Genomic DNA, 21,815 nt, shown 5'->3' on the forward strand with positions numbered 1-21,815 from the left:
ATATTCTAAATGTGCTTGAGGAAAAAAATAAAATAAAATTTCTCTCTCATTGAACACTAATTGGTGTGATAATTGATTACTATGATGACAGCTGTAAACACTGCATTTTTCCCATTCTGTTCAAATGTGCCTGCAATTTTGTGGCTAAGTTCAGCTTTTTAGGGAATAAAAGTGCACATATTTTTGCAGAAAAAAAGTGGAATATTTTTTCTCGCAGGGGCCTGCCAAGCATTACATCTGTGCTCAGTAGAATCATGGGTGCAGTGATGGGCTCCTGCAGACAAGCCCTATAGCTTTCAGCTTGTACCCCGCTGTATGGGCTGTCGGTTTGAAAGCTGCAAGGCTTGTGAATGAACTACAAGTTCATTGAGAAGTACAAGCTGTCTGCTGCAGTGGAAGACATTGCTTGCAGTACTTTCATTTACAGATTCCTGTAAATTATTCGGCTGTGTGGTTGGCGCCTCGCAGAGCTGCACTGTTTTTAAAATGTGACAGCGGGTGGGGGGGATTCGAGGGGCAAGGAAAACATGTGCTGGAGAATTTACACCTTGAATATAGGTGTAATGTTTACCATGCTCCAAAAGATGAACTTGTCCTGTTTTTTAAAGTAAAATTCCATGTAAAACCTAACACCTGTGATGACCGATGTAAAAAAGATATATACATTTACCTATTTTCAGACTGGTCTGGACACATGACTGTCAGCCAGCTGTAAATGCTGAGAAGAGGAGAGAGCACCGACACCGCATGGGCCATAGGAGCATAGGGGTGACGTCACTGCTCCCTGGCATTGCCAGGCATTGAGTGTGTGGGTGTGGTCTGAAAATAGGCATACAAATCTTGCACAGTTTAGTCAGAATAGGTATTGGGAGGGTAGAGGGAGCATTCTTAGGACCAGTTAAGTTTTGCATGGAATTCTACTTTAAATGGAACAGCAAGACCAATGCCATAAAGGGTTACTCCTACAGGAAGCATATACTGCACTCTTTCAGGTCCATAAACACAACCAGGACACAGTCTGTAGAAACTTTACAAAGTAGGTTCACTCAGCATAATGGCCCATTCAAAGTGCTTCTCTTGCTCTTGATGCTACATCCCAGAAGACTTCCCATCAGGTTCCTTTGATAAGGATCATTTGGTGTTACTTTGCTACTATATTTTGATTTGCCATTAAACCTTTGCATGTAATTTTTGCAATGTTGCCATAGCTCATCGCTGTGCATGTCTCAATTTTTTTTTTTAGGTCATTTATAAGACTGGTATAAACATGGCTTAGTTATTAGTGGACCTTTATAGTACTGAGTATCTTCAGAATTGTAGAGGTCAACTGACTAGAATAATTGTCCGTAGATCTATACCAAACACAGTAGTTTTTGGTTATGAACGGAACATCCTCACAGCTCACCCCGGATGTAGGAACAGGCGTTAATGGCATGCAAGAGCATTGAGTGTGTGAGTGCCAGGCTGTGTATAGGCCTGCAACATCATCTTATCTGACTTACTAATTTCTCTTCCCCCTTAATCAATTGCCTGTTGAACAGACTGCCAATCTGGCTGAAGCCAATGCTTCTGAGGAAGATAAAATCAGAGCAATGATGTCACAGTCTGGCCATGATTATGACCCCAGCAAGTAAGTGTATCTGCCAACTGAAGTTTCATTCCTCTGACAACTGGATTTTCACTGGTTTAAACCAGTAATATGTTCTCTTTTTTAACTTTCTAACAGCTATATGAAGAAGCCACTTGGCCCCCCACCACCAACATATACGTGTTTTCGATGTTTAAAGCCTGGCCATTACATTAAGAATTGCCCTACAAACGGAGTAAGTGCATGTCTCAGACATTTGGCAGTCAACATGCTAACTGTACATATTTTTTCAATGGAATGATCATTTTGTTTTTTTATATGAAATGTAAGAGATCAGCTTGATGTAAATCTTTGAATCGGTCATTCCTTTTCTTTGACAAAACCTGTGTTTAATTTGTAATATCTGCACATGGGACTGCCATCCTTACTCATTGCATATGCAGAGTCGACTTTCTGTTTTCAGCACCTCACAAATTTGTATTGCTATTTCTTTTAGCAAAGCAACTTTCTCCCTGTGTTGCTGATATCTCAGTTGTGGTTAAACAATTGATTGTCATTGCTAACCTTTAGTTCACTGGCTGCAGTGCTGACACGTTTGTTTTGATAGTTTGTGTCACTGACCCGACCCGTAACAAGCATGCATAGCAGGAAATTCCAGATTTATTCTGGGCAATAACTTGCATATTAAAGCCAGAAGGTTGGCAATAAAGCCAGACAACTAGCTTCAACAGCGTCCTTCATATTTCTGAAATAACTTTTTTCCTTTAAGGCCTCATGCACACTGGTGTTTAGATGTGGCTGGAACTCACTCTGGTGGCTGCACTGTGCACTCAGTGGGATTTTCTTTAGAGCAGTATGCTCCTGGTGACGAATGCCTGGAATGCAGACTGTTTGCTTTTGAGGCATTCCTACCTGGGCGCATACTGCCCTATTTGTACCTACCGCTAAGTCCACTGCCCAGCAGCCCCATCCAGCTGCAGCAGCTGTCAGCCTGTCAAACTTGGAGCCTGTTGCCAGCGGGTCTGGACTGTGCACCTGTGCTCTCCAGCCACAGCTAAATGCCGGGCTAAATGTCAGGCCCAGTGTTCACAAGGTCTTAAGTGTATCTAAACTCAAAACAAAAATGTAATATATTGCAGCTTGCCAATGCTTAGATGTGTTTGCTGCATTTGTTTTTTTCTTTCAGGCTAGGAACAATTTCAGAAAGTACAAAAGATATGTTGATCTTGCCAGAAATGCAATGTCCTTGTCACTTAATGTAAGCTGAAAAGGCAGCATAAATGGTCTCATTTTTGTAAAATACTAGTCCCATCAATCCACCAGCTAATCCAACCTGTGCAACAACCATGGCTCCTTCCATAAATGCAATAAAGGAAAAATAACATGAAATGAGAAAACAAATGCAGCCTCTAAACCTTGTTTCGGGGTTTAGATACCCTTTAAAAGTTGATCAGGGCTTTTGTAGCTAATACTCTCCCAAATTGCATAGAATGCTCACTGTACACCAATTTTGACTGTTTTTCTACTGCAGTACAGCACTGTGTACTGAGTAGTTTTGTATATTTTTTTTTGTGATTGGTCATTGCAGCCATCACATGCTAGTCCTTACAGCCCTGGTGCCCAACATGCCACCTGCTGCAGCGTGCTGGGCATCGGAGCATGTGCTCTGCTTCAGCACCTGGCACTGTAAAGGAGACTGTATTGTGAGTGGAGTTATCTCCACCCACAGTACCAGTAAACTCCTGGTCGAGAAAGCGTTGGAGGGCGCATGTGACCAGGTCAATGAACATCAATGGATTGGGGGGGGGGGGGGGGTGGTAGACTTCCACTGCTATGATGAACACAAATGGCGGATAGAGGTGGAGGGCTGTATTTTACTGCCACTGATTGACCCCACTGCATTGGAGGTCAGTGGCAGTGAAAGTTAATCCCCATATCTCCCTGCCTTGCAATGGTGGTCATTACAGTAAAATTTTAACACGCCACCTTCTACCCCCCCTTCATTTGTAGTCATGGCCGTTAACACCTGCCCCCCCCCAATACTCTTGTGTCCACGGACAACAATGCTGGGGGTTATTATGCACACCAATGCTGGGGGTTGTTTTTGCGGCCACTGACACCAGTGCTGGGTATTATTGTACTTGACTTTCTTCGGTGTGCATTGAGGAATCCTAGTAATTTGTGAAAGGGGAATGAATGGATCTGCAGCAGAATCTGTAAATCCATTAATTTCCACTAATTGAGGGCCCTTTTCACACTTTACACTTTGGAATCATAGGGGAATGGCTGCCATTCTGCCCGCAATTCCAAATTGCACAACAGTCACTGCAGAACACATGATGGGGGTTTGGGTGTCATTCATTCTAGGAGCTGGAGCTTCTTATGGGCTACAAATACGCATAGGGCAGCCCATTCAAGTGAATGGGCTGCCCTATGTGCGATATGTGAAATCGTGAGCGGGAACACAATTGAGACATTTCCCTTTTTTTATTTTTTATTTTTGCCTTCTCCCTCTTCTCTCCTACACATCTAATCTCCAGTCTCTCTGAAGTTTACCTCTATATTAACCCCATCACCACCTCCTCTCCCTGCATATGACCTATACATTAATATATCTAGTGCATCCTTACCAAGCTCCCACGTTTTAGCCCCCTCAGTACCAGCATGTTTCTTCATTGCAAAATTATGCAGGCTATGAGATTACCTTGGGATGACTGCTTTCCAAAAAGGGGTCATTTGGGGGTCCTACACACTCCTATAAAAAAAAAAAGACATCAAGTAGGAGGAATTGGCTAAAAAATAAAAACACAGTGGTTATTAAATACCAAACGAAAGCTCTACCTGTCTCATTTTTTATTTGGGCACAGTATTGCAATATTGAGTAATTCTCAGTCCAAACTATCAAACACTGAAACTAGCCTGGTAATGGAGTATTACAGGCTGGTACTTGGCTGCATAAGAAAACACTGTATACTTAATACATTTTTATTGTTGAAAAATATGACGGTTATAACATCAACAGTTCTACTGTCAGTAACTCTCCTTTTGGCTACATGCCAACCCTAAGACCCCTTTCACACCACACCACACCTTGCGTCGGCGGTAAAACGCTGCTATTTTTAGCGGCGTTTTTGTGGCGCATTTCGGCTGCTAGGGCGCTTTTACCCCCGCTAACGGCCGCAAAAGGGTTAAAACCGCCGGCAATACGCCGTAATAGCGGCATTACAGCGCTGCCCCATTGATTTCAATGGGGCAGCAGCGGTGGAGGAGCGGTAAACACACCGCTCCTTCACCGCTCCAAAGAAGCTGCTGGCAGGACTTTTTTCTGACGTCCTGCCAGCGCACCGCTGTAGTGTAAAAGCCCTCAGGGCTTTCACACTACACACAATGGTGCAGCTTCTTTAGGGCGTTTTGCAGGCGCTATTTCTAACGCTATAGCGCCTGAAAAACGCCCTGGTGTGAAAGGGGTCTAAGAATTTCAGCATGTCATCAACTATCAATATCTAATTATACAATTATAATGTGATGCAGTATTTGCTATCAAAGCCATCTTCTCCAAAAAAACAAAAAAAACAACCCGTGTATACATTTTTCCAGCTTTGTTATATTTTCCCTACATTGTAGTGTTAAAATCTATTTGCAGCTGACACACTTGTAATTTATAGAAAACACATTTGAATGTTCTAGTTTGGTACTAGTAAATGCACACTAAAGTGATAAGAATGAGGTTGCTGAACTTGGAATTATACAGCAGAAGATAGTGATGCATTAGGTGCTATAAATAACAGGGAAGACTGCAACACTGCTCCGGGTGATATAACCAGTAAACTTAAGGCAGGGTTCCAGCCCGTGAACTGGAAAACTTGACTAATGTGCAAAAGAGATGACTGCTCTCCCAATCTTTAGAAAATTTGATGCATTTTTTTTTTTTTTTTTTGTTAAAATCCCTGTATGATATGAAATCTCCACGAGGACAATAGCAGCATGGTGAACATGTTTCACAAACCAAATCGCTTAATCATAACCCTCTAAGCACGTGCACTTAACCCTTAAATACTTCGAATGACAGCTAGATCAAATTAAACAAATTAGTGCTTGGAGTGTGCTGCCCCAAACAGACAAAACAAGTGCAAAAAAAAAAACAAAGTGAAAGTTAGCTATATGTGATATATAAAAAACGAAAGCATATAAAAAAGAATAGCAGAGTTCAAAAAAAAAAAAGTCTAAAAGCCGACACGGATGTGCAGACCACGGAAGGAGACATGCACAGAAATCTTGTGTAGCCCACTCCAAGCACTAATTAATTTAAGTATTTAAGGGTTAACTGCACATTTGCTTGGAGGGTTATGATTGGGAGTTTTGGATTGTGAAACATGTTAGCCATGCTGCTATTGTCCTTGCGTATCATAGATTTCAACAAACCATCAAATTTTCTGAAGTTTGGGAGTGTGGGCTTCTCTTTTGCATATTAGGTTTATAAAGCTGGCTGATGTCACTTGCTTGGCAGCTGTAACAAAAATATTTCCACAAGTTTGCCGGTGCTACTGCCCACAACATAACCTAAGTAAATGTGGCCACACCGCAAAAGCTTGTAATTTCTGCAGTTGCGGCACAATGTAGTGGCCCTACAATATTTAAACAGGCATCCCACAGGCGACATATCGAACAAACCATCTGTCAAATGGCTCTGAAAAGCATTCCATCAGATTGCTTTTCAACCGAGCTGTAGGTATGGACAAGCCATTAGGATAAGTCCTTATATCTGCCTGCTGCTTCTATTAAAATAAACCTCTGCACTCCAGTGGCCCTTTATGGGAGCTGGGATGTACAAAATAAACACAATAGCTGGCAGCGCAGATTCCTTCCACATGGTTTACTGTGGGTGGGAGGAATCTATGTGCGTATGGGCTTTGGGTTTGCCCGACATACAAAAAAGAGTAAATTAAATATTTCATTCAAAGCAATAAAAATGTTTACATTCCCCTCCCCCCGGCCGGCGTGGGTTATAGGAATTCTAACTACCTTTTTTCAGATTTTGTAGAATTTCATACCTATTAATTAATGTTGACTTTTACTGTATATGTTTACCTCTCAGGACAAAAGTTTTGAGTCTGCGCCTAGGATAAAAAAGAGCACAGGGATCCCGCGTAGTTTTATGGTAGAGGTTGAGGATCCCAATATGAGGGGAGCTATGCTTACAAACACTGGAACATATGCCATACCAACTATTGATGCGTAAGTGTCTTGCTCAGCATTTTTAATACAAGGGGACAATATTAAATACCTGGCATTAACCTGACTTCTAACCTTGTTTTGCAGTGTGGCATATGCCATGGGGAAAAAGGAAAAGCCTCCTTTTCTGCCTGATGAACAGTCTTCCTCTTCTGAAGAGGAAGATCCCATACCTGACGAGCTGCTATGTATGATATGCAAAGATATTATGGCCGATGCAGTGGTTATCCCTTGCTGTGGGAACAGCTATTGTGATGAATGTGAGTAGCTCTGCATTTGTGTTACATCTTTTATTCAGAGCAATGCTCTTATAGTCAGCTTGCAAAGTTCAAAAGTGGCAGTGGGGCTACACATTCTGATTTCTTCATAAGTTAACTGGCAGGCCCAAAACCCAATACAATCAGTTCTAGTACTTGGTACAAAATTAATTATCTGGTTGTGGTCTACATTTTTATTTTTATTTTTTACATTTTCAGAGTGTTCATTTGACTTTTTCTTTTTAAATGTTGTATGGATTGCATCTGATGGGTTAGTTTGAACACTATGCATGTTGCCGAATAAACCCTGGAATTCATAAAGACTGGCTTAAGCAGATTTTGCTAAAGTGTTTCTCATGCCCATTAAAAAGTGGTGACGAATGCGCCAAATTCATATACTGGTCTAGAACTTGGACTTGAATTTAGCTCATGCTGCGCCACTTTTAGAATGCAGGCGAAACACTTGCAAAATTTGTCTGAGCCAGTTTTTCTTTGTACGCCAAAAAAGAGTTGGTCTTAATTGGCTCCACTTTTACATTTGGGGCATTCAATGCAACACAGTATAAAATGTTTGCATTCAATGTGACACAATGTAAAGTGGTGGATTTTAGTACTACCTGAATTTGGTCAGAACCAAGAATATCGCTTTATGAATTTGGCGCAATACATTAACGAGAGCGATTAATGGCAGAAAAGTGGCACAACAGATTTGATTTCCCCCCTTTTTTTTCTGTTATAGGTATTCGCACGTCTTTATTGGAATCCGATGAGCATACGTGCCCCACTTGTCATCAAAATGATGTTTCACCAGATAACTTAATCGCCAACAAATTCCTGCGTCAGGTAACAGCAGACTTCATAAATTCTGGCAATTTTCTAACAGCATGTTTTGGTTGTAAAAAGCAGATGGTCTTAGGTTGCCTTAATACGTTTGATCACTTTTATGATCAAGAGTCAGATAAAGTATTATTGTGCATTGACAAACGACTCCAGTTTCACAAGATATATGGAATTAGGGTTAGTTGAGAGCAGTGATATGTGCTTCCCATCCAGACATCTTAACCACTTCCCACCCAGCCACTGTATATAAACGGCCGGGTAGTCATTTCCTCGCTCTGAGTGTACGTTCAGGAATGTCCTCAGAATGAGTGCTTGCAGACCGGCCCCATGCTGTGATTGTTGTGATCACAGGATCTAGGCGAGCGGAGATCGGGATATGAGTGCTGTGATTGGCCCCTCCCGATCACGTGACAGCTGTGTCCAAGCCGCTTGCTATGCGGGCACCCAAGCCAAGCTGCAGACCTGTGTGTCCATTCAGACATGGAGCTGCCATTTAACCCCTCGCCCCTCTTTCCTGATTGGATGACTGACCTTGATTGCAAGCCGCGGGAGCCAATGGTACCGCTGTTGTCTCAGCCAATCCGAAGGGAGGGACTCTACATCGCTGGACAGAGATTGGGCTCAGGTAAGTATTAAGGGTGCTGGGGAGGCTGCAGCACACATAAGGCTTTTTATCTGAATGCATTAAGATTAAAAAAAACTTTCTGCCTTTACAACCCCTTTAAGCTACACTGCTCAAGGGTACATCAATGGAAAAGAGTATCATTTTTAATATGCATCTAAGCTTTATGGCTGAAGATGTCTGGATAGGAGGCCCATATTGTTGCATGCTCTTAACCCTAACCTCGGATATACCGGGGGAAAATTTCACAAGACACATATATATTGTGTGTGTATATGTGTGTATATATGTGTATGTATGTGTGTGTGTATATAATATATATATATATATATATATACACTTTACCTTTTAAATGTCATTACCCAGTTATATTATGCACATTTAGGAAAAAATCCAGGCCTTTTTAAAGCAATCTACTGAGCTGGCCAGAACCAGGGAGTCTATTCCACATTTTCACAGCTCTTACTGTGAAAAAACCTTTCCATATTTGGAGATGAAATCTTTTTTCCTCTAGATGTAAAGAGTGCCCACTTGTCCTCTGCGATGACCTTAAAGTGAATAACTCAACACCAAGTTCATTATATGGACCACATGTATTTGTACATGTTGATCATAATCCCCCCTTAATCTCTTCGAGAGAATAAATTTAGTTCCTCTAATCCTTCCTCATAGCTGAGCTCCTCCATGCCTCTTATCAGTTTGGTTGCCCTTCTCTGCGCTTTCTCCAGTTCCCTGATTATTCTTTGAGAACTGGTGCCCAAAACTGAACTGCATATTCCAGATGAGGTCTTACTAATGATTTGAACAATGGGCAAAATTATATCTTTTTCTGGAGTCCATACCTCCTTAATACAAAGGACGGAGACCTCCTGTAAGGATGTAATTCCACTGCATAGCTTGGTGTCATCTGCAAAGACAGAAATGGTACTTTTAATCATCCCTGACCCTATATAATTTATAAAGATATTAAAAAGTAAGGGTCCCAACACTGAACCTTTGGGTACACCACTGATAACCTTAGACCATTCAGAGTACGAATCATTAACCGATACGCTCTGAATTCGATGAGTGAGAGAGAAGGCTGTGCATGATGTCATAAGCCTAGGCTAATGAACGGACAAGAGAGAGGAAGTGGGCTATATAAGGTATTTACTGGCAGAAAAATGTTTTACTATCCCGAGTTAAAACAACAAGGGCAGAAGATTTAATAGATGGAAAGTTGAAAAAATTACTGAAGGTCCGCTTTAACAAATTTGAAGTTCCAGTCTCCAAAAAATAAATACATTTATACTCGGACTAATGCAGCATCAATCCAATTTTGCATCCGTCCCCCACCTCCACACTGAGAACTGCGCGATCAAATACCATGATTTTTAAATTCTCCTCTCCCCTCTGCTCTGAGCAGAGAGCAGTGACTGACATTCAGTGGCTCTCTGCTCTGCCCCTCCAGCATTCACTGGAGTGGCGGGCTGTGCAGGGGGCATGAGTGGCTGGCTCAGTCTACTCTGAGAAGCTGAACCAGCTGGCAGTCAAGGCTTCTGAGTGGATTCCGACAAAGTCAGGATAAATCCAGCGCCGTGACCAGTTGAGTGACGTCAGCCGATAGTGGACTTTAGAACTGCAGCTCTATCCCAATGCATTTTGTTGCAATGGACTTTGCGACGGTACCCAGCTCTCCTCTATAGCACTAGTAGAGAAGAACTGGGCAAGAAGTTGAGTACTGTGGGGACAAATAGGGCAGGAAAGGAAGTGCTTGATGGAGGTTGTAGATAGCCCTTATTCTCTAAGACACAGCAAAACATTGGAATTCCAGAGTTGCTCAAGGCAACTGATGACCCCTGATGTGTGCCAGCACCATATCCAGCTAAGCAGCAATTTAACCACTTGCAGCCCAAGGATGTCATATGACGTCTTTGACTTCAAGTTAGGATATCTGATTGATGCCTGCAGCTACAGGCATCATTCAGATACAGTATCTCACAAAAGTGATTACACCCCTCATATTTTTGTATCTATAGCTCTACATAGCTGTACATAAAGCTGGCCTAGGCTATAAGAAGATTGCCAAGACCCTGAAACGGAGCTGCAGCATGGTGGCCAAGACCGTACAGCTGTTTAACAGGACAGGTTGCACTCAGAACAGGCCTTGCCATGGTTGACCAAAGAAGTTGAGTGCACATGCTCAGCATCATATCCAGAGGTTGTCTTTGGGAAATAGATGTACAAATGCTGCCATCATTGCTGCAGAGGTTGAAGGGGTGGGGGTCAGCCTATCAGTGATCAGACCATACGCCGCACACTGCATCAAATTGCTCTGCATGGCTGTCGTCCCAGAAAGAAGCCTCTTAAGATGATGCACAAGAAAGCCTGCAAACTGCTGAAGACAAGCAGACTAATGACATGGATTACTGGAATCACGTCCCATGTGTGGCGGCAACCAGGTGAAGGATTGTCATGGTCTAGGGCTGCATGAGTGCTGCCGGCACTGGGGAGCTACAGTTCATTGAGGGAACCATGAATGCCAACATGTACTGTGACATACTGAAGCAGAGCATGATCCCCTCCCTTTGGAGACTGGGCCACAGGGCAGTATTCCAACATAACGACTCCAAACACACCTCCAAGACAACCACTGCCTTGCTAAAGAAGCTGAGAGTAAAAGTGATGGACTGGCCAAGCATGTCTCCAGACCTAAACCCTATTGAGCATCTTTGGAGCATCCTCAAATGGAAAGTGGAGGAGCACAAGGTCTCCAACATCCACCAGCCCCGTGACATCATCGTGGAGGAGTGGAAGAGGACTCCAGTGGCAACCTGTTAAGCTCTGGTGAACTCCATGCCCAAGAGAGTTAAGGCAGTGCAAAAACAAAATATTGACACTTTGGGCCCAATTTGGACATTTTCACTTAGGGTTGTACTCACTTTTGTTGCCAGCGGTTTAGACATTAATGGCTGTGTGTTGAGTTATTTTGAGGGGATAGCAAATTGATACTGTTATACAAGCTGTACACTCACTACTTTACATTGTAGCAAAGTGTCATTTCTTCAGTGTTACATAAAGAGATATAATAAAATATATACACATATGTGAGGGGTGTACTCACTTTTGTGAGATACTGTATCTTTTTTCAGCAGCCGATTCTGTGCACCGTAAGAACAATCATAGCAGCAGTTTGATCATTCTTACCGGCGGGGTATTTCTCTGGGCTCGCCCGTTTGCTCGGTGACCCAGAGAACAAAACGGTCGCCGCCGGAACTTAATCAGAGATTTCTGGTGAACAGATGGTCCCCAGTCATCTCTATGACCCTCGGAGGCCTGGGCACGACATTATGTCACATCTCAGCCTGCGGATGTAAACAAAGCCAGGGACTCGGCTGGAAAGTAGTTTGTTCTTTTTTTAATCTCGGTCTTTCCAGCCTTGAGGAGAGATGTGGGGTCTTATAGACCCCACATCTCTCCATAAAGAGGACTTGTCACGTACTATTCCTACAAGGGATTTTTCCATTCCCTGTAATAGGACTAAAAGTGATCAAAAAAATGCAAGATGTGAAAGTGTAAAATTTAAAAAAATAAAGATAAAATAAACAAAAAAAAAAAAAAAATATATATATATATATATATATATATATATATATATATATAAAATATGGAAGTGGTTAAAATCTTTATAATTAGGCCTTTGGCATTGACTAGCTGGATCAAGTGCTGGAGAATTGTTCTTTTATGCAGAATTATGGTTATCTGATGCAGGTTTTTTTTATTTTTTTCCCTGACATTTTTCTTATTTGTAGCTACATTAAAATGTACCTATAGCCATTTTTATAGCCACTATTATTGTTATTGCAATGATAAATTCTGTAAACTTATATAATAACTTTGCTTTGTCTAGGCTGTCAATAATTTTAAGAATGAAACTGGTTATGCGAAGAACATCCGGAAACAGCAATCTGCTCCGCAACCACGACAGCAGCAAGCAGCCCCACGCACTGCAGCACAGCCAGCTCGTCCATTGACCTCTCGCCAGCAAGATCCTCTTATTGCCCCCACTACTACTACTACTTCTACTACTACGACGACTAGTGCTACTGTACCAGCAACAACTTCTGCTTCACAGCCAACTACTACAAGCATTTCCACAGCGCCCAGTACAACACAAGCTAACCCTCCAGCTAATGCTCAGCCACAGGCAGTTCCCCCTGCAGACCCACCAGCTGCACAGCCAGTCCCTGCCCCCAAGGAGAGAGAGAAAACAGAGCCTGCATTTCAGTAAGTCTTTACAGCAGTTTGTAAGTTCACCTGTTCCATAAAATTATGTACAAATCTGGAGAACTGCAGGTTTACAAAATAAACAAATATTCATACTGGCCTACATGGATCGATGCTGCAGCTCTCCCCAGCCAGCATTGCACAGAGAATTGGACGATCAAAGAGTACTGATCACTCAGTTCTTGGTCTTCAGGGAGCCAGTGACTGTCAGCCATCGACTCTTTTCTCGTCCCCTCCAGCGCTTACTGGAGGGGATGAGACTGGTTTACTCAGGCTCTCAGCAGTGCATTGCAAGGCTGAGCCAGCTGCCAGACAAACATCATGGCAGAACATGACATTGTCAGGATCCCTGCAGAGCCTGAACTCGCTCTGTGATGTCAGCCGATGTCTGGGACACAAGTGCAAAACGAAGTGTTTCTGTGATCCCCAGGAGTATGGTCAAAAAAATCTTTGGCCATAAAAATGCAAGCTGAAATGTATACTGCCAGCCATACAACAAAGCTCCATTTGAGGTTTCCATCAAACTGAGCCTCCAGTCTGCTTAATGCTTTGCTGGCACTTTTGCTATTCCATCGTGCTATTGGTGTATTTTTTTTTTTTTTTACATCATTGTGAAGGAAATCTTGCATACATAGTAAAATTTTAAGTTGAACTTAAACACATCGATTTTAACAGTTACCCAAAACAGTTACATTGAAGGCATGCTGTGAATGATAAACATTTGCGTGTGCTCTCAACCAAACTCTCAGCATATCAAATGGCTGGTATCGGAACTGGTCACATGTGCAGCTCTATTGTACATGCAAACCCAAAAGGCTAAAATGGAAGCTTCCTTGGCTGCAAAGGATGGGTTTAGTGCCCTTTAAATTAGTAAATACTTATAAAAATTGAACATTTAAGTGGGCTTTAATGCCCAGAAGATGGCACAACTTTTGTATCATGTGACTACCGTGATCGGTTGATCTGGAGCCTGTCCTGCTTGCTGCTGGTTCGAAGTCTTGACAGAAGGCGGTCGGTGACAGGTCAGTGTACTTGGGCGCATGCAGTGAGTGTGCTCTCCGCACACAACCTCTGGCCGCATATGTGCGGTGGCTGAGAGTTGGCTCCTCTTTCTCCCCACTGCATATGTACTGCGTAGTTAGTAAATCGTAAAAAAAAGATATAACATCAGTTTAAATATAAAACAAATAATTGCCCCCAAATCATTATTTCCTATTAGGTTGTTGAATAGTGCAACCTTACCTGCTCTTTAGGGCTGCAACTAACGATTATTTTCATCGATTAGTTTGGAGATTGTTTCGATCGGTTAGTAACCTTAAAAAAAAAAAAAAGTGAGTCAAATTGATGTTCATTTTCAACCATAGTGATGGGAAAGTTTGGAAATAGAAAACTTCTTGGTCAAAGGAATTTTCAGACAGTGTATGTGGTGTTTGTTCATAAATTAAGTGAAAATTTCAAACAAAATTCTTTCAGCGAATGTACAAAGATTTTTCATCTTTATATTCATAAAATTGATCCGTGAGGCCAGCATAAAGCTCGGTGCACACCTATGCAGTTTTTGCCCCATGATCTGTTTCAGCAGTGCTTTTTTGCTGTGCGTTTTGATCTTTGCGCACATGATTTTACTGCAATTTGCGTTTTTTGCATTTTTTTTTGGGGCAGATTAAAAAACACAAATTGCTGCAAAAACACCTTACATTCTTTTCTGCACCTTCTCCATTGAAGTATATTGAACCAAAAAAGCACCGTTTTGTGTTAAAAGTCCCTGACCCTTTCCAAATATGCAGCGGCTGAAAAAAGCACAGATATGAACGTGTCCCATAGGAAACCATGTAAATGAACTGTAGTGCGTTTCTGCAAAAAGCACCAATAAACATATAGATATGAACCAGGCCTAAGACGTTTAGTAATATGGGGTTAAAAAGACTAAAATGATCTCTTTATAGTACAAAAAAGCAGATAATCACTACTGGAAGGGGTTCATTTTTTTGCTGTAGAACTGTGAAAGTAATATTTACGCTAGTGATTATATTTTTGTACTATAAAGGGCTCATTTTAGTTTTTATTTTTTTTTTGTTTTAGTTTTTTTTTAACCCCATTATATTACTGGGCGATTAATCGATTATGAAATAGTAATAGATTAACTTCATAACCTATTAGTTGTCGATTAATCGATTAGTTGTTTCAGCCCTACTGCTCTTAGTAACTTGGCTAACAATAATGCTGCAGTGCTGCACCTGCCCTGAGCTCAAGCTTGAGAAGTCCAGAACCGTTCTATTCTGCTGGACAATGATAAAACTGTCAGTTAAAGCTTTTTAGGTTCTTTCACACTGTCCAAATAAGGACAGTTTTTTGTTTTCTGCTACCACCACCGTATTCATGCAGGAGACAGGACAGCCTTAACAGTCTAAGGCTGGCCATATGTTATACAATTTTCTTATATAATTTTCTTTATATAAATGAATATTACAAATTCCTAATAGTGACTGGTTCTCTTTAGGAATAAACTAGTCTGTTTCCCTGCAGGTACCAGTCAGAAAAGCACTTTTTATTTCCAGCTGTTGCCACAGCAGGCTTGCATCTCATTTGTACATGTGGGACAATATACAACACTCCTTAGTTAAAATAAATGTATTTGACTATTAAAGGGGTTCTATGGTCACAGCATACACTTCGATTTTAAAACATTAGCATTGGCCAAGCAATACAAACAATAGCTATTTTTAAAAATCAAATATAAGCTTGCTTGAAAAATCCCATTTCATGTTGAGTGCTGCCTCTCTGCTGACCATCTTTTTCCACAACTTCCCTGCATGCTTTGCAGCTTCTCCTCTGCGTTCAATGTCTATGGACTTCATCTCCCATGGCACCTTAGTGCCTGCAGGCAGTGATTCCCTTAGTAACTGCTTAAACTCCTCTCAGCAGCTCTGTAGTTTAGAAGGCAGGCTCTGTGAAATGTGACACAGCAGTTCCTCCACACAGGGAATAGTGAATACGTAAAGCAGGGGTGCCCAACCAGTGGCCTGGGGGCCACATGTGGCCCACGACCTCCTGCTCTGGGATGGTGGTTTAATGAGCCCAGATTGCAGGTTGCCGACCTACCACCCCAAAGCATCAATGTTGTGAATGAAGCCGGCGGTAGAGAAAGCAAGAAGCTGCAGAGCAGAGCCGCATAAACTGATGCTTCCTGTATAGCTCCAGCTCCTGTCACAATCGATACCAAATGCACTCTGCCTGGGACAGCAAAAGCCAGGAAAATCTGAATGGAAGACTTTTATTAAAGGTGTGTTTTTACTGAAATCAGTGTATATATGGGCATATCTGTTCTTCAGTGGTTACTAGGCCTGCAGGTTACTTGCACCGAGCCATAGACTTCTGTTATTACCTGCGGGTTTGGTGAGCTTTCAGAAAGTGCACCACACCTGCAGGATATAATAGAAGTCTATGGCAAAGTGCAGCTAATCTGCAGGAAAGCCACAGGTGCACGTGGCGCATCAGTGTGAAAGCAGCCTTAGGACCCAATGGGATCCTCCGTTCACCTCTATGTCCATTTACCCCTGCTTACCTTGAATCTGATACGCTAAAAAAAAAAAAAACAGAAGGGGAACTATCCTCTTCCGTCAGATTGAATTGAAGGGCCCATAGAGTTGCATGGGCTGTGTCCATAGCTGCATATGCTGCGTAGATACAGACATGTCATCTGCCCATTACACTTTATTATTACACTACCAATTATTTTGGCCCATAGCCGATTACCGTACAAATTGCAGGACTTTTCAGGTGTATAGGATTGGGCTAGAAATAATTGCAATAAAAATGGAAATGAATATACGATTCAAATTTTTGACCATAAATGTGCTTTAATTATGGTTCCCATCATTAAACTTGACAGAGTGGCTCTAATGCATCTGTGATAACAATCTCCATTTAATGGTTTTCTTTTTACTTATCATTTATTTTCTTCTTTTAAACAGCAGTCAGGAGAAGCGAGAGAGTTCCCGCGCAGGTAATGGGTCTTCTGCTCCAGTTACATCAGCTAGTATTTTACCACCATCGAACAGCCTACTGATAGGAGACAAGGTATGTTTATTACGCATTGGATTGTATTTAGGCATGATATTCCCATGAGCTGCAATATCTAATGTATATTTTTGTATTGTGTGTTTCAGGGCTTCCATGTTCCAGTACTTGGCCAGGCACCTCCTGTTACTCACAACCTTCCAGCCCCAAGTAAGAAATAACTCTGGTTTTATGGCAATGTCATATAGTCTGAATTCTGTAATTAAGGCTCCGTTCACATATATGTGAATTGGATGCGTTTTGAGCCACATGTATAATGGGGTACATTGTCATTCACTAAAGAAATTGTAAAAAAATAAAATAAACACTGTTTTTGACAATTACTTTTATAAAAAAAAAAAAATGTCCCGTCCCCCTATTTAGATCCATCATCAATCATGCCGCCCGTTACCCATAAAAAAAAGTAAAAGCTCTGCTTACGCTGAAGGCTCCGCTCCATCCATCTGCTTGCTCCGCTGTGTGAGCTAAGGGGCGGAGACATCCAGCGATGTCACCTGGTGATCATGGGCTTGCTGTCATTAGAGGCAGCAGCTGCAGGTGTGGGAACCTGTTGCTTTTTTAACGCAAAAATGCGCAGAACATGTAACGTTCTCAAAGATGAACTTTAATCATTTAGCCTGTTGCCTCCTGCATAAGACACATACGTGGCAAAAGGGTGGGCTCTAACACATACACATCACACGTGTTTCTGTTTTAAGAGCAGGCATCCAGCAAAGAGACCAAGCTGTCAAGGACAGCTCTTGGCCCCAATTAACAATTGGGAAGCCAGCGTCCCATGGGTGTTCAGAATTTTTAAAGGGGCATCCGGAGGGGGGGGGGGGGGTTACATTTTAGGGTCACATGCTTTTTATTTTCTTATTTTAGGCCTACAGAAATGGCTGACAATTTAAAAATCTTTTTTTTATTTCTGCAGCTCCACTTATGCGAGCCAATATTTCCAGGCCATCTCTCCCAAGACCACACATGGGATGGGACAAGTGAGTATTTCACATGCTCTATTCTTATTGGTTATATGATAATGCTTATATTGGTATATTAATGTAATTAGATGTAGTATGAAGAGCACTTAAAAACTTTTCCATTTAAGTACAAATCAACCAAAACTTGATAGTTAAATATTTGCTAGATCTTGGAGATTTGTAGTCCAGGAATGTTGAGTTGTAACTGTGGCGATATAGTTTATTCTAAAGATTTTTATTTATTTTTTTCCTTTTTTACTTTCCAGCCAAGTTTTATTTTATTATCAGTAAGTAGTATATGAAGTTTCAGTTTAATTTTGTTCTTTATATTTTACAGCCATAGCCGCGGGCGGCATCCTCACAATGATCGTCCACCTAGAAACCAAGGGCCATCTATAGCCTCCTCAGGCCCAGTCTATGTCCCTCCTCCAACACCTCTTTTTCCTCCACCACCACATGGACTTCAGCTTCCTCCTGGGGTACCACCTCCTCAGTTTCCTCCACAGTTTCCTCCTGGTCAGCCTCCCACTGCTGGCTATAATGTTCCACCACCAGGATTTCCCTCAGCACCTGCCACAGTGTCTGCTCCATGGGTTGCCCCAGCTATTCAGGGTGCCCATGCTAGTGCTCTACCAGCTCAGTCGTTGGCACCTCCTTTGTCCAAAGAGGAGTTTTATAGAGAACAGCGTCGCCTGAAAGAGGAGTAAGTAATGAACCTTGCTCCCTTAGGTTGCTTTTTGGTCTTTGTAATGCGTCTTGCATTCTGCGTCATGTACCAAGTGTGCCAGTGTCACTTTCCATTTAGTGGTATGCAAATAAGGTGAAAATAGTTAATCTGATGCAGCTTTTGGAGTTAATTGAAACCTCTGTGCTGCTTGCATATAGTGAAGAAGTACACAGCTCGTAACAAGAAATGTTAAAGTGAACCTATTCTGGCTTCTAAGGAAAATATGATGTAGATTTTTTCGTGTAATTGATGAATAAACATTATATTGTATGAAAAACCTTTGAGACAAATGTGGTACCTTTTTAAAAAGTCCCATTTATTACACTTGGAATTGAACCTCTTCTGGATTAGAAAGTACCTTGGCTAACGATACTGCTGCATTACTGCACCTTGTATTCATTTTTAATTTGAGCCCTGTGAAGCCCTTTGTATGGTATTCCTAGAATTTACACAGGGCTTATACTATATATATATATATATATATATATATATATATATATATATATATAGTGAGATGTGAGGCCTATATATATATATATATATATATATATATATATATATATAGTGAGATGTGAGGCCTGTTTTGGTTCACCTTAACATTTGAGCATAAACCACTTCAAAGGACGAGTAATCTGTCTATTATAAATATGTAATTAACAAAACAAATATTGAATGTACTGTATATCCATTTAAAAAATGTATATTTTTTTTAATGCAGATTAGCATATTTACGGATTGTGCATATTTTGGGTTAGACTTCTTTTCTTTCTCATGTGTTAAAGGGACACAAGAAGTCTTTAACCATAGTGACGCTAAACAATATCCTTATTCCCACAAATAATCCATACATATCTACTACTTAAAGAGGAAGTAAACTGCGAAAAAAAAATCTTTTCCTCCTTCCCTGCAAAGTAAAGGCATAATGTGCTAGTATGCATTGCATACTAGCACATTATCTGACACCTGCAAACAAAGCCCGCGTCGTCCCCGCTGCAGGCCACATCCATCTTCGCCCATCTTCCTTCCGGGGCCACGGACTCCGTCTGTGTGACTGAGCCACGTGACGTCACTCGCACACAGGAGCTGCTGGTCACGGCACACACTCCTCAAGAAATGGCACGGATGGCCGTTCCTTAAGTGCGCATGCGCCGATGGCCTCATCGGCACAATATACAGTAAATGTCTCCTAAACGCCGCACGTTTAGGTGGTATTTACAGTACCGATAGGTAAGCCTTATTCTAGGCTAACCTATAGGTACAAACATTAAAGGGACCTCTTTAATGACCCTGTAATTTATATTTAATTACATTTTCTCACTGTTTTATGCCTCCATGTAACATCCTCTGTGAGCACCTGAACCTCATTCACCCTTTCTCCCTCACTTCAGTGTGTTTTGAATGAGCAGTGCACGATAGTTGCGGGCATGTGCACAGCTCTATACACACTACAAATTCCATAGTCCACCCTGGCAGCAAGCAAGAGAAGGGTAGTGTGGGACAAGTTAAAATAAATTTAGCCACCCTCTAACAGGAAGTCAGATCACCACAGCAAAAGGACTTTGGAAGAGGCTGAGAACAATACAAGGTACTATCGTAATTATGGTACAAGACACATGCTGCTACTTCATACACCATGGGTAATAGGCTTGGTCCTCTAGGTCAGGGATCTCCAAACTTCAGCCCTCCAGCTGTTCCGAAACTACACATCCCATGAGGCATTGTACAACTGGATGGCCATAGTTTTGAGACCCCTGCTTTAGGTGATTGGATGCTGGAAGCTTTTAAGGATATGCCCCCTGGAGCTCCTCCCCTAAACCTTCCTCACTCTGTGAGTCCTCGGTTTTTGCTAGTGTCTGAAGGTGATGGAACCCTTCTCCTTGTCCTCATGGATGTGTCCTCAAAATCGTGCCAGTGTTAATCACCTGAAGGCACAAGCCATGGTTTATGAATAAGTTCTCCGTGTCCTGTACTCTACACCAAGATATGGAATTTACAGGCAAGTCAAAACTCCCCTTTTTTGAGTTGAAAAAATACATTTGAATAGAATTTTCCTTTTTTTTTTTTACACCAGAGTTTAGCATCACTTTAAGATTACCACCTGAAAGGAGGATTGAACAGTGGAAAACACAAGAAAACTTGTAGGCCAGTCCAGGATAAACCCCACTGACAACCAGCGTGGCTTGGTCATTTTCTAGTGTTCTAGAAGAATGAGCAACTTTTCTGCAGCCCTGCTGTGTTAGACCAACTTAATTTTTGCTAGTACCCTTTTAAAAATTTTTTTTTCTTTGCTCAAGACTCTTCCATGCATTCCTGTTGCAACCTTGTCAGCTTTAGCTTGCTAGCCTTGTGTTTGGATTATTGCATCCAGACCCCAATGGACTGGACATTTCTTGGAAAGCCTGAAAATGGCCTTTGGGCACTGGATTCCATATAGGGCACTTCACAGACTCCATTCTGGTAAACGTTAGCTGTGGAGCACTTTCCAGGTCCATTCACATTGCCTCAGTCTCATTGAGTAAGCCAGTCAGGCCAAGCACCAGGGTTCACTTCAAATGCTTGGGTTCTTTATACTCCATTCTTGCTGGTTTTATCGTGGGATTGATTGCTGCTGTAATTTGTTAGGTGACGGTATCGCCCCTTCAAACTCCGCACTCTTTCCTGCTGCACGGTGTTGAGGAAGAATTTCCTGTTGATTTTCCCTGCAAAGAGACATCCGTTTCTGCTGCCTACAGTGAATTTGGTCACATCCAGCCAGCTGACCTTTACCTGCTACCAATTGTCCTTGTTGCATGAGTATTTGGGGCCTTGCCTTTTACCCTGAGCCTATATGTTGCTTTATCGCCATGCAGTCACAACATCTGATTCTACATGTGAGATGAGGAAATGTGAGCCTCATGCTGCATCTCAACTCTGAATGTCTTCATTGAAGTCCAGAAATTGCTTGTGGAACCTACCAAATTTGTCATCACCTGCTATCACCAGTGAGACTTCCTGGTTTGTGGAAATCCAAGATTCCTTCCTGTATGTCCCTATCCTAGTGCAATAGCGATTTCTTCACTTAGATGTGGAGCCGCTGTACTACCAGTTTGTGGACCTGTCCTTAAGCCTGGAGACCATTGGCTTTCATATTTAAGGATCTTTGTATCAGGGCATCTCCCATGTCGTTTCCCCTAATCTGTTCCCTGTGAAAGCTTCTTTTTGCGCTTTAGAAATTGCCATTTGAACCCGATAGAAACGTTCCCCT

At 41.9% G+C, this 21,815-nt stretch overlaps 1 protein-coding gene across 2 annotated transcripts in view; it reads left to right on the forward strand.

Moving 5' to 3' along the window:
* RBBP6 (RB binding protein 6, ubiquitin ligase) overlaps window positions 1-21,815 on the forward strand; it is a 71,094-nt gene that overhangs the window by 34,765 nt on the left and 14,514 nt on the right. For both annotated transcript variants that reach the window (XM_077449319.1, XM_077449320.1), the window contains exons 5-14: window positions 1,542-1,630; window positions 1,727-1,823; window positions 6,684-6,823; window positions 6,908-7,080; window positions 7,817-7,920; window positions 12,429-12,805; window positions 16,780-16,885; window positions 16,975-17,035; window positions 17,799-17,862; window positions 18,182-18,547. In XM_077449319.1, the coding sequence (XP_077305445.1) occupies window positions 1,542-1,630; window positions 1,727-1,823; window positions 6,684-6,823; window positions 6,908-7,080; window positions 7,817-7,920; window positions 12,429-12,805; window positions 16,780-16,885; window positions 16,975-17,035; window positions 17,799-17,862; window positions 18,182-18,547 (1,577 nt within the window). The remainder of the gene's footprint in view (window positions 1-1,541; window positions 1,631-1,726; window positions 1,824-6,683; window positions 6,824-6,907; window positions 7,081-7,816; window positions 7,921-12,428; window positions 12,806-16,779; window positions 16,886-16,974; window positions 17,036-17,798; window positions 17,863-18,181; window positions 18,548-21,815) is intronic.

Source organism: Lithobates pipiens, unplaced genomic scaffold (assembly GCF_037356315.1).
Source record: "Lithobates pipiens isolate NorthernLeopardFrog02 unplaced genomic scaffold, aLitPip1_a1.2 Scaffold_22, whole genome shotgun sequence".
NCBI lineage: Eukaryota > Metazoa > Chordata > Amphibia > Anura > Ranidae > Lithobates > Lithobates pipiens.